The sequence below is a fragment of the Rhinolophus sinicus genome, chromosome 16, assembly GCF_057876585.1.
Source record: "Rhinolophus sinicus isolate RSI-liver-muscle chromosome 16, RSI-T2T, whole genome shotgun sequence".
Lineage (NCBI taxonomy): Eukaryota > Metazoa > Chordata > Mammalia > Chiroptera > Rhinolophidae > Rhinolophus > Rhinolophus sinicus.
In genome coordinates, this window is record NC_142516.1 from 125115359 (window position 1) to 125129032 (window position 13674).

Sequence of the window (13674 nt, forward strand, 5' to 3'; positions counted from 1 at the left end):
GCCTCTTTAATAATAAAAAGGCTAAGAAGAGGAAGCCTTTTTTCTCCCTCTGCCCTCTCTCCCTTTTTGTATGGGAAACTGAGTGAACATCAGGCTTAGAGAGGTGTAGCAGTCTTTTGTGACCAGGAGGTGACATGCCGGTGGGAAAGCTTACACACGCTAACGATGCCAAAGTGGAAAGATTTTTAAAAGAGCTATTAATGCCATTGTTAACCTACTGTACCTGCATGGATTGCCTTAACAAAACAAGTTGTGTGAGACATGTAAATCTCTACATTTTCTTTAAGCCGTCACTAGTTTTCTGTTATTAGCAGTTGAATGTGTTCCTGATATAAAGGTCCTCATGATCTAGCTCTTGCATATCTTTCTGATCTCATCTTACCATTCCTACTGCTGACTGTACTCTAGCCATGTTAGCTAACTGAAAAATCCCTGCTTAAATCCAGACTCAGAGGTTCTATGTGGTCTGGTTTTACTGACCAGATGTACTACTAATGTACCATGGCCTTCTCCTTCCCCAAAGCAACAAAAACCTTAAACTATGCAATAATCCTTAACAAATATATACAAGATGTTAATGGAGAAAAACACAAAACAGAAGAACTTAACACACCTGAATTGAAGGCAATAAATATATGTGGGTTAGAAGACTCAATATGTAAATTTGTCAACTTTTCCAGAATTAATTCTAATCACTGAGTTTTTAAAAACAATTTCTAACAGGTTTGTTCATGAAACTTGAAGATACTTGATATTGAACATCAAAATGCAATAATGGCCAAGATAATTTTTTAAGAGGAACAAAGTAGATTGACACTGCCATACGTGATATCTAGCCTTATTTTGAAGTTAAACTATTAAACAGATAAACTGACTAAAAGTAAACAATGTGGAAAAAACAAATACCCCATACTTGCAAGTAGATTAAAGATCTAAATGTGAAAACAAAATTATAAAATGAATCTAGAAGGCAATGTAGGAACAGTGTAGGGGTAGGAGAGATATTTTAAAGATCACATAGGAAGCACAAACCCTGTATGGAAAGATTGATAAATTTTCCTCTTTTAAAGTTTAAAACTTGTATGAAATCAAATACGCTGTGAACAGAGTTTAAAAACAAGTCATAAACAGAGATAATACATTTATAATGCATATAACCAACACAAGATTGTTCACAATATATGAAGAGCTCCTACAAAATGATAAGAAAAAGACAAACAGAAAATTGGGTCACAAAATGAACCGATAGCTAAACAGATGAAACTTGAATGGTTAGTAAACATATGGACAGATATTTATATGAATTTGCATTGGTTCAGCTATACGTATTCCAAAACTCAGCTAACAGAAAGTTAAAGCCTAAGGATATTGATTTCCTGCTTGACAAGTCTAGAGGTACAAAGTTCAAGAATTGGTTCAATACTCTCTGAGCACAGTAGGGTTCTCTGCCAGTATTTTCGTAATGCTCTTGACCTTCCCATCATGGTATCAGTGGCTCTAAGTGCTGTAACCTTATATGAGATTTTTCTAAAAGTAGAGAGGAAAGGAGAGAGGAGAAAGGGGACTTACTTCTTCCTTCACACACTTTCTCTTAGTGGGGAGAGAAATCTTTCCAGAAGCTTCTAGACTTTCCTTTCTGTCTCATTGCCAGACACAGAAAGGAATGAATCACTTTTCTGGCTTCGAGAATTCAGGATTCACTTCCTGGACTGGGGAAAGGATTACTTTCTCTTAGCATGTTACTTTCTGTCCAATTCCGAAATTAAGTTTCTGTTTGCCAGCAAGAAGAGGGGATATTTGCCAGAATTATCAACCTCTCACCAATATAGGTTGAACCAAATGATATTGACCATATAATATGAGTATATATAATATATTCTAATAACATGGAATGTGAAATATATAATGTATAAATATATTAACAGGAAGTACATGGAAAGATAGAAATACAATAAAACAACATATAAATATATAAACTTGTGTTTACAAACACATGAAAAGTATAAAATGTGCATGGGTATAGCAAACATTGGCTTGATGTAATGATATCTAGGGAAGAAAGTAGATGACTAAGATTAAGGGAGAGTTCAGTTGTATTTATTATTTCATTTTCAAAAGAAAAATGCAAATATCTGATCCAAAAATGTGAATAACAGTTTTATTTTTTTGCCTCTCTGCTTGTAAAGCTTGGAAATTATATTAATTTATACGGGATGAGGAAATGAATGTTCTCAAGAATTTTGATTGAAAATGAAAATTGATAGAATGAATTAGAGGACAGTATGGCAACACAGAAATTTTAAATGTATAACCTTTGACCTAGTACTTCTATTTTAAGGAATTGATCTTAAATAAAGAACTGGACAGATATACAGAGATATGTACAAGGAAATTTATTTTAACTTTTTTTTCATAATAGCAGAAATCTCTTTTGTATAATGATGAAACCAGCCAACTTAATAAATTATGATATATCCATGTAATGCATTAAGTATTTATTCAAAAATGACACATAAATTTTAAATTTTTACCTGGAAAAAAATCAGTGATATTTGAAAACTGATAAGCCAGGAAAAAAATGTGTAAACACACACACACACACACGCACGCACACACATTTGCAAAGAAAGAAATCTGGAACCGATTTAATCATCAAAATGTTCATGGTAGTTATCTGTGGATGGTGACATTTCAGATGATTTTTCTTTATGAAAATTTGGTGTTTTGGTTATATATTTTTAAATTTTTTTTTTTGTATTCGTATAGTCAGAGAAACCTTTAAATCTGTTTTCTTTTCATAAATTAAAATATAAAATTTTGGTCTAATTACCATGAAGTAAGTAAACATTAGGTATATTCATGTAATCAACACATACATTATTGAGGCCATCCTGCATATCAGGCACTCTTCTGGTGCTAGAGATACAGACAGCTCATAAAACAGTCAGGGTGCCTCTCTTTATGGGACATCTTGAGTGGGGAGAGACAAAAAAAGGCCGGTAAACGTAAATAAACAAGGCCCTTTCAGGTAGTGATTAAATGCAGGAAGAACGTTAAACTGAGTGATATTGAAAACTGATGGAAGAGTATGTGTGCGAGCGTGGGTGACTTTCTATTGAGTGATCAGTCAGTCTCTCTGAGTTGCTTACCTTTGGGCTGAGAATGGGATGACGGGAGTTAGGCATGTGAAGATCTGGGTCCCACGTCTTCAGGCAAGCACATAGCAAGTGCAAAGTCCCTTAGTTTGTCATATTCAGGGAATAGAAAATGAAAGACAGGGTGAGTGAAACTTGATATATGACAGAGGTAAGAGGGGTCAGTTCACATAAAGCCTTGTAGGTCACAAGAAGTTTTTAGTGATACTTTATTATATGTGTTAAGGAAACCCGTTGCAAGATTTTGAGCAGGGAAGCAACCTGATCTGTTATACACGTATGCCTTGAAAAGATCACTCTGCCTATTTTGTAAGTAAGGATGTATTGTAGGATAGAAGATGTGACAGCAGGGAGAGACCAGTTAGAAAGTTATATTCTGAAGTCTAGAAACCAAGTGGGTAGCACTGGGGAGTAGACAGATTTGATACGTATTTGGAAGTACAGTTTACGACTATCAGAACTGAGAGAAAGAATTCCTCAACAGTAAAATGAGGATACTGGTATCTCTCACAGGGTGTTACCCCAAGGAGCTACCGTGTTTCCCCGAAAATTAAGACCTAGCCAGACCATCAGCTCTAAAGCGTCTTTTGGAGCAAAAATTAATATAAGACCCGGTTTTATTATACTATAATATAAGACCGGGTTTAATAAAATATAATATACAATACAATACAATACAATTACAATACAATACAATACAATACAATACAATACAATACAATACAATACAATACAATACAAATACAATACAAAACAATACAAAACAATACAAAACAATACAAATAATATAATACCGGGTCTTACATTAATTTTTGCTCCAAAAGACACATTAGAGCTGATTGTCCTGCTAGGTCTTATTTTCTGGGAAACACGGTAATGCATGTCAAGCATTTGGCATACTTGATACACATTAAGAACATGTTAAATGTTAGCTACTTACCATTAGTTTTGTTATTTTTATTGTCAAGTATAGGGCATGTACATTGAGCGAAAAAGAATTTTTCTTCAAAAGTTAAATTATACCTCTTGTATACCTCTCAGATTGGAAGTCTGTTACAGAACATGCTGTATGTTGGTAAAAATTAGAGTATTACACTGTCTTAATTTTTGGTGACACTTGCTGGATCAGAGAAAGATGATTTGTTGGTTTTACTTTGTACTTTATAAAACTGAGCCATAAATAAATGTATAAGTAACAACATTATTCCTTTTTAAAAATTGTGACTTAGGTTGTTTTTTTTTTAACATGTGCCAGCTTGATGGAGTGGGACACTGAAAATCTTCTCTGTAATACTTTCACTTAGGGACTATTTCCCTAAGAGTCAGTTAGTGATAAGTTATTTCAAATTCTGTGTAGTTCTTTGCACTTAATTTTTTTTTATTCTTTAGACCAAAATAAGCAAATCAATTATGGGAATAATTATGACTACAAACCTTGGTTATGAAACAAAGACCTTATATAACCATTAGAGAAAATGAATTCTCTTTATGAATGAAAAATAATGCATATGCATTTAACATTGATAGAATGGTGAATGACCGATTATGGTTTGTACTCAGTAGAACAGGTAGAGTATATATTTTGAGTAATCTTTAACAAAATCTTTGATTTAATAATGTATTTTAATAAATCAAAATCAAATTAGAAGACATGACTTTATAATTGCCACATAAAATGTCTTTACTGATTTTGGCTGTTCATCTCCACCTCCTTTTATAAACATGTGTACACACATACATATATTTTATTCAAAATTGTGTTTTACATGGTAATTAAGAAAACATAAAAAGGGAGAAGAAAAATATTCCATAATTCTACTAGTTAGTAATTTAGTCTCTTTTCTATCCGTCTATACTTCCAATATATGTATTTTTTCTCCTATATTTTGTTGTATATGTTTTTAACCTTTAAGACTAATCTCAAAAACACCTTTCCATGTTGTTGAATTTTCTATAATATCCTGTTTTTTCATGTATATGGCTTATTTATTTATTTATTTTGGTGATTTTTTTAGAATTGTGGTGAAATACACAAATTTTTAAATTTTGTTTAAAAATAAGTTTGACCATTTCAGCCATTTTAAAATGTATAATTCGGTGGCATTAAACACATTCACAATGTCCTATAGCATCCTTTAAATACAGGATGATGTTATGTCATATGAATAACCATCATTTATTTAGCAAAGTCTTTATTATTGGACATCTAAATTGTTTCCATGGTTTTCTATAAATAGTGTTATGATAAACATTCTTGCCGAAAAAGTCTTTGTTCATATATGAGTACCTTTTTAAATGATAAAGTTTCAAAAGTGATATTGTTGAGTCAGAGCGTATACTTGTTTAAACCTGTTGATGGTAATGCTTTTTATTCTAAAATATGGTACCAATTTATACATTATCATTGTCAGGGTGTGTGCACAATGCCATTTCACCCCATTCTTGCTGATACTGAGCATTTTTGTTTTGTTTCATATTTTAGATCTAAAAGTTTTAGTGAAAAATAAACACATACTTTGCTCTTTTGCTTCAGTTATAATGGATTTTTTTTTAAATGCCAACTGGTAAGGTATAAAGTTTCTTATTTTAATTATGTTTGATAGGGAAGAAAGGAAATTAGTTCTAAAACATTGTTAATGCATTGTTTAGGGAAATTTGAATTTGCCTTGGGCTTTATTCAAATCAATAAAGAAGGAAAATCATTAAATCTTCATGGATAAAGAAAGCACCTGTGGCCTAGTGGAAGAGTAGGGGAAGAGGGATATTGAAGTTAGAGACTATTAAACAGAACCTAACGTCTATATCGTTCTGTAGACCAAAAAAAAAACACAAGGCAGTAAGATGGTGACAGTTACTTTAGCATGTACCCTATACTTTTGGTGTTCCTGTTACTAATACAAAATTGACTTATTTTCACCCAAAAAATTTCAGCTTAATTTGAAGGATGTTTTCTAAGGAAACTTAGTTCTCACTTTGACATATATCTGTTTTACTTTGGAGACTTTCTTTATAGATAGTGTGGAGAACATATGTTGAAATAATTTTTTTTTCTATTTTCCACATAGTTCTCATTTATTTAATTTGTATACGTGTAAAGTGGAGGAAGATATGACTCTTACTCCTTTTTAGTTTCATTTAAGATGCCATTTTCTAACAACATTACACGGTATGTAATAGCATGGAGGTAGTGAGACCTAACCAATGAGACCTAATAAAATTTAAAGTAGGAAAGAAAGAACCGTTGATAAAGGTATTAGCTGGTAAAGATAAAAATGCTAATATTTGTGGTTTCCTTTTTAAAAACCCCTTGCAATGTAGCTTATAATTTCATCGCTGTACTACAATTACTTTAAAATTGCAAGTGGCTATTTTTTCTCTTCTCCACTGAGCTCACTCAAGTCCTCATCATGCTGGCCGTTGCATGACAGCGTTCCCCTTTGACTTTTATAATGTAATTTCTTGGTATTTTTTACCTTTCTCAGTATTTGCCTAGTCCTTACACAGCTTTGGATCATTTCTGGCTCCCCCCCCACCCCTCCCTTTTTTTTTCCTGTCTGAAAATTGTTGTGCTTCTTATCAGTGTTCTGGTTCTGTATTTTCAAATGCATGTATTCCACTTGTTTGTCATAGTTTCTGCAAACTGAATAAATCCAAGCTTGAATTGTTTCACTTGACCATCTATTTCATTTAGTTTGGCCACCTGTCCCAAAAGTAGATACTTGGGCATTATCATTAGTTCTTCCTTTTCAAATAACTTGTAACCAAATTATTGCCATGTATTTCTGGTATCCACACATTTTTCTCCAGTTTTCATAATGCAATATTGAGTGTTGTGATGCAGCGTTGAGTGTTGAGCAACCAGTATTTGATTGTCAGCAATATTTAAATAACATTTATCTCTTAAAATGTAAAGATGGATTTTATACATTTGGTTTTGTCTTGTGACGTACAGTGCAAAGTGAATGCCTCGAACCGGAGTCTTGTCTCATTCAGTCTGTCTGTCTAGCATAGCTACACAGCACATAATTGGTGTTGAAGAAATGTTTTCTGAATGAACTGCCCAAAGATTAAAGAAAGAGCTTTCTTAGTTCTAAGTTCTGTGAGATGAGAGAATTCATTTGAATGTCAGCCTTTTTTTTTTTTAACCCTTTTTGCTATAGAAGATAGTACTTGAGAAGTTTCATTTGTTGATGTTCTTAAAGGAATTCTAATGGTTCTTTTTACCAAATTCTTTTGATGTATACGACATTTTCCCTCCTTCTTTTTAGGTTTTGGAAGGAAGGATGTCGTGGAACACTTACTACAGATGGGTGCTAATGTCCATGCTCGTGACGATGGAGGTCTCATCCCGCTGCATAATGCCTGTTCTTTTGGCCATGCCGAGGTGGTGAGTTTGTTGCTGTGCCAAGGGGCCGATCCCAATGCCAGGGATAACTGGAACTATACCCCTCTGCATGAAGCTGCTATTAAAGGGAAAATCGACGTCTGTATTGGTAAGTATTGTTTGATGATCCCTAAAGTGTGAGATCAACCTGACAGCTATAAAATTTTACATAAAGGCTTACTGTTCTCTTCTCTTTTTTATTGTGGTAGAAATAGTGTTTCCTTAGAGTAATTAAAGAGGGCTTTATTACTTCTTATTCTTAGAAGCAATTCTTTTCTATCCAAAGGGAAATAGAGAGATGGTAATTTAAAGTTGGTTAAGAACAAGATTCACAGTAACTCTCCAAATGCAAGTCAGATGTTAACTGGTACAGAACTAAATTTTGATGGATTATTGTTATCAAATTTAGTTAATTTACAGTCCCTTTGAAAGACTACACATTTTCTATCCTAGCATCAGTGGGACCCATTATAAAGTACAAATTCTTACCAAATTGGATGACATATTTGGATGCTTTGGTTTGATTCAAGGAAAGTTATCTAATACTAAGGCAAAGCCTTTTTCTTTATGTTACTAAAATGGAACACCAGCTACTTTATTAGTACTGGAAAGCTTTGAGCGAGTGGGTCAAGTACGTAGTGCAAAGCTTAATATTTTCAACATGTGCCATAGTCTAGAGAAAAAACAATTTCAAACAAAATTGAACTTTTCTACCATTTAAGTATTGAGATTATATAAAATTATATTCAATCAGTATTTTTCTCTTTTACATATATCTAAATATGTATATGTATTTTTAGATTTTGCTTTATTGTATACAGTTTTTTATTTTGAAATCTAAAACTTCTAGAGGACAAGCACAGTTTCTCTTGAGGATGTCATCTGTTTCTTCATGCTCAAGGCGGTAGACGTTTGTTTAGCCCAGAGCAGGTTGGTTTACATAATTGTTGTCTTCTGGATGACATCCATTTCAGTTTAATCAGTTATCTTTCTGATAAAACTCAAAAATAAATGTCATTTTTAAAGATGTAGTGGTGGTGCCATTAAGATTTTCTCCTTTTTAATAGCCATCTATTGCAGCCTCTAATACATTTTTCAGTTTTCCTCAAATTATTGCAATGCTTAACGTATAACTTATTTATCACATTCTCTGTCCTTATCCTTTGTCACTTCAGCGTCCACTGACATGACCCTTGGGATACCCTGTCCTTTCTGATCTTTCACATCTTCCATTCTCATTTGATTCTCCTATTGCCTTCTAAATCTCTCACTAAAACAGTCACATCTTGGACTGTTGTTACGTAAAACTACCCTGAAAAACTTGAACTTATGACATACTCTCTGATCACCAAACCTCTTAAATTACTTGTGGTAAGTTACTGTGTGATAATTATTATAAACTTGATTTGTAGTCTTACTTAATCTTCTAGACTTTCAACTTCCCTACCTCATCCTTTCTTGCTTCACCATGTCACACTCATTGGCGTTTTCTGTCATTAGTTACAGAATTTTATACAGTTTTCACCTTCTTGCAGTAGTCTCCTTTCTAGGCTTCAGTGTTCTATTTTCCTGTCTTTACCTCTCTGAATTTTTTTATTCTATGAGTGCTTTTAATATCTTATTGAAATTAATATTTATCTTCTTTTCCTCCTAATCATTCTCCCAAAAATACATAAGAAAAAGGTTCATTTGATCCTGGCTCTGTTGAAATAAAAGACTAGCTGTAGGAGTTGCATTGTTAAAAGATGGATTCCCACTGTCCCCTCGTCCTGCAGTCCTCAGTAGGCCTTGGCACATCTGCTTTCCTCTGTTTAAGTTCTTATGCCTTACAAAAGTTGAAGGAAGGAGAAGGACACCTTTGAAACTGTAATCAAAATATAATTGAAGATTCAGCTGCTATTAAAGTATGTAACAGTTATTGTGGGAAACAAGATTGGTTGTAGACTCTTCTGTACACTTAATTAGCTTTTAGGAACCTATTAGGAGGTTTACCCTCAGGTACAGTGAAACCTCTGATAGCTTATGTATCATACTTTCTCAATTTGAATGTAGTTGAGGAACTCTGAAATGTTTCTATTAGGCAGATTTCCACTTTGGGACAAGGTAAAAGAATTGGAAACCTTGGTTTTTTTTTCCACTTTCGTTTGAATCTGATGGTGTTGAGAAATTAGTGTACAAACTTAATTTCTAAAAGACATTTGCCTAGATGATGAGACGTTGGCTTGTTTATTTTCAGATGAACTATATCTCTATATGTAATATTATACGATCGTGAACACATTTGATATTTATAAAGATAGAGCCGAGCCACATAACCAGTGGCTTAAGGGAGGCAGCAGGACGGATTGCTATAAAGCACGTGCTCTGGGCTTACATCCTGACCCCACCAGTTACCAGCAGCAGTATGTGAGATCAGGGCTACGTCCTTACCCTCCGTGTTTCATTCTATGTGAAATGGGGATACTGTCCGTACTTCACAGGGTTCTTGAGAGGATCAGCATAGTAATTAAAGTACTTAGAGTGCCTGGTGTGGTGAACATTAAGTATTGCTTGCTACTATTAATTACTATTATTAGTATTATTGCTGAGATCTAAACCTGAATTATGACTGTGATGTATACTTTCTGGTTTCTCCTGTTGGCCCTTTATTGACATTTTTTTAATGCAAATTTAAAAGTCTAACAATCTATGTGTATCTTTTATAGATGCTACTTAGCTATCACTGAAAAGAACAAAATACAGCCTAAGATTTTAAAAAACAACAACAACTTTAAATCCTTGTATAATTAAACCAACTACTTAAAACAAAGGTCATAGAGTTCATTATAGTAGTATTGATGATAGAATTATATTGTATTTAGCAAATCTAATTTGCATTAGAAATCAATACCTTTTGCCTTTAGATCATATTCATTTCTCTCTACTCTTAGGTGTAGTCTCCAAAAAATTAAAATAAAGGATGTCTTCTTTTCTGAACATATGTCATATATTTTTTGAGACTACGTCAGTGTTAGTGCTTTGAAAGTCCATTGTTAAAGCAAATTGTAAAAACATTTTTCACAAAATCAACTGATACAAGATCTTGGAGTCCTAATGGACATTTGTCATTTTTTTCTTTTTCTCCATTTCAAATTTGGCTGACTAGTATCCAACTCCTTCTGATTTTGGAGATTTAAAACTGGGGGCGGTCATTACGGGGAGGATACAGGAGCTCACGGAGTCAGACTGTCCTTCTTTCTGCCCTTTGGCTGTCAGGATAGCCTTGGTTTGGTCAGTCAGATGTCCCTTCTGTAATGTAGAATTTTGAGTACGGCAGTGGCCCAGCCATAATGTCCCTACTAAGAGACAATTATACTTTCTTCTACTTCCTCTATAGATTTTGTTTTCTAAGATTGGTCCTCCACCTGCCTGTCAATTCTGTTAAAGGCTGACACAACTGGTTTCTCTTATTTCCAAAAGCATATAACTGATACAGGGATCTTAAAAGGTAGCTAAGTGGAAGTTCTACCGTGTTTCCCAGAAATAAGACTGAGCCGAACCATCAGCTCTAATGCGTCTTTTGGAGCAAAACTTACTATAAGACCGGGTCTTATTTTATATTATATAAGACCCGGTCTTATAGTAAAATAAGAGCGGGTCTTATAGTAAGTTTTGCTCCAAAAGGCGCATTAGAGCTGATGGTCCGGCTTGGTCTTATTTTTGGGGAAACAGGGTAGAGGTGCATGGCCTTATAACACTTGTGGGATTCTCACTGAAATACCCCAATATCTAGGCGCACAAGTGAGAAATATCCTCCAATACAGAGCAAAATGTTAGCATACAGAAATCATGAAGCAAGAGATAAGTAAACTCAGGAAGTCAACATTATTTTAAAGCCTTACATGTGGGTAGGAATTCCAGACGGAAAAAGAAAAAAAAATAACTAATGGAAGAGATCCGTAATATTTAAACAAATAATAAGCAGAGAAAAACCTAGGTCTTGAGATTGAAAAGGCTATGAAGTCTGTACTGTATTGATGAGACGACACTGAGGAAGATATATGAAGTTTTCTAGGCAGAAAGAATAAGTTGCCTACAAAGGGGAAAAAAGTGTGCAAAGCACTTTCCATTTACAACATTGAAAGCTTGAGACAGTAGAATACCTTCTAAAGACTCCTGGAAGAAAAGAATTGAACTGTAATTCTCTTGATAAGGAGCAGTTCTTCAGCTTTTTGTGAGTGAGACAGGCTGAATAGAGCAAGTGGCATTATCTTAGAGAAATAAATCTCCTGCCTCTTGCTTTCTTTTTCTTTCTCTATACTTTCAAGTAATTCTTGCTTCATTTGCCTTAAATGCAAAGACTAAGGGGATCCTTACTTGGAAGCCCAAAATTGAAACTGCTACTTAAAATCTAACAATTAGAACTTTAAAAAAAACAGCTTCATTTTCCACGCTTAATAGCATTATGTCATATTGGTTGGAGTCAAAGAGACCTGGGTCTTTGAGCAGGTTACTTACTGTCTTTTTGTTCTTAAAATGGGGTAATAACTGAACTTCAGATGTACTTAAATGAGAGAATGCAAGTAATGCACCTCAGTGTAATATCTGTGTAGACAATGCTGTCATCATTTCTTACCCTACTCTGCTTATCTGTTTCTCTAACCATGTTTCATTTTACTTCATAGCACTTATCACCTGAAATTATGTCTTTGTTTAATCATATTATTTTGCTTGTTTTTCATCTCTCTGTGTACTTTTCCCCACTCTGCGCCTGAATATAAACACAGGAACCTGTCTGTCTTAGTTCGCACATTGTACTCAGTATGACACAGCTCTGTGACCACCTCTGTGGCCAGAGTGAAATACTTGCTCAGTGCCGGAAGCTCATTGTGGTTTTAATTTGCATTTCCTTGATTAGTAATGTCGAGCATCTCTTCATGTGCTTTTTGTGGCCATTTTTATACATTTTTTGGAGTTTCATATCCTTTGTCCATTTTTAATTGGATTGTCTTTTATTACTGAGTTTTAAAAGTTTTTTATATTCTAGATACAAATTCCTTACCACACAGATTATTTGCAGATATTTTCTCCCATCTTCTGTTGCCTTTTCACTTTCTTGATAATGGCCTTAGAAGCAAAAAAGTTTTTAGTTTTGATGATTTGATTAATAATTAACATTAAGAAGTCTGCTTTTTCTTTTTTTGTTTTGGTGGCATATTTAAGAATGCATTGCTAGATCCCAGCTTACGAAGATTTAATTCTGTTTTCTTCTTTGAGTTTATTAGTTTTAGCTCTTTGTTTAGGTCTTTGATCCATTTGGAGTTAATATTCGTGTATAAGATAAGGAGTCCGAATCAGTTTTTGCACGTGCCTATCCAGTTTTCTTTCCATTCAGTTGTTCATAATACTCCTTTATAATCCTTTTTATTTCTGTAAGCTTGGTAGTGATGTACCCTTTTCATGTGTAATTCTAGTTAATTTGAGTCTCTTTCTTCTTCTGGGCCTGTTTAGCTAAAAATTTGTCAGTTGATATTACTGTGCGCATCGGTAGTTTCTTCCTCTTTGTTGTATGCTGTCCCGTCATGTGGATGAAGCACAGTTGGTAGATGTTTGGGTTCTTTCCAGTTTGTGGCTGTTAGGAAGAGGGCTGCTGCGAACATTGCTTTATAGGTCTTTGTCTGAACATACTGTTTCATTTCTCTTGAGTGGATACCGAAGAGTGGAATTGCTAAGTGGAACAATAAGCGTTATGTTGAACTTTGTAAGAAGCTGCATATCCCTGATAATTGAATGTGTTGCGCATATTTTCATGTACTATTGTTTTTTTGTGTATATTCTTGGGAGCTCAGTTCAGTTCTTCTGACATTTTTTTTTCTTTTTTTTTTTATGTTAAACTGAGTTGTGAAAATTCTTTTTGTGTTATGGATATGGGTCCCTGTTGGCTGTGTGTGTTGTGAATGCTTTCTCCCAGTCTGTGCTTTGCCTTTCATTTTTGTAGTGGTGTCTTTAGACAAGCAAAGATTTTTAATTTTGGCAAAATCCAACTTGTCAATTAAAATACAAAAGTATTTGGTGTCTTACTAGCATTGCAGTAATAAGATTTCTATTAGAAAATTAGTTTTAGGTTAGAAACAGTTTCTAGTGAAATAAGATTAT

At 33.9% G+C, this 13674-nt stretch overlaps 1 protein-coding gene across 1 annotated transcript in view; it reads left to right on the forward strand.

Moving 5' to 3' along the window:
* The window catches only part of TNKS (tankyrase), a 191602-nt gene that overhangs the window by 21069 nt on the left and 156859 nt on the right, over positions 1-13674 (forward strand). Inside the window, exon 2 of the mRNA XM_019750527.3 lies at positions 7424-7648. Coding sequence (XP_019606086.2) covers positions 7424-7648 — 225 coding nt within the window. The remainder of the gene's footprint in view (positions 1-7423; positions 7649-13674) is intronic.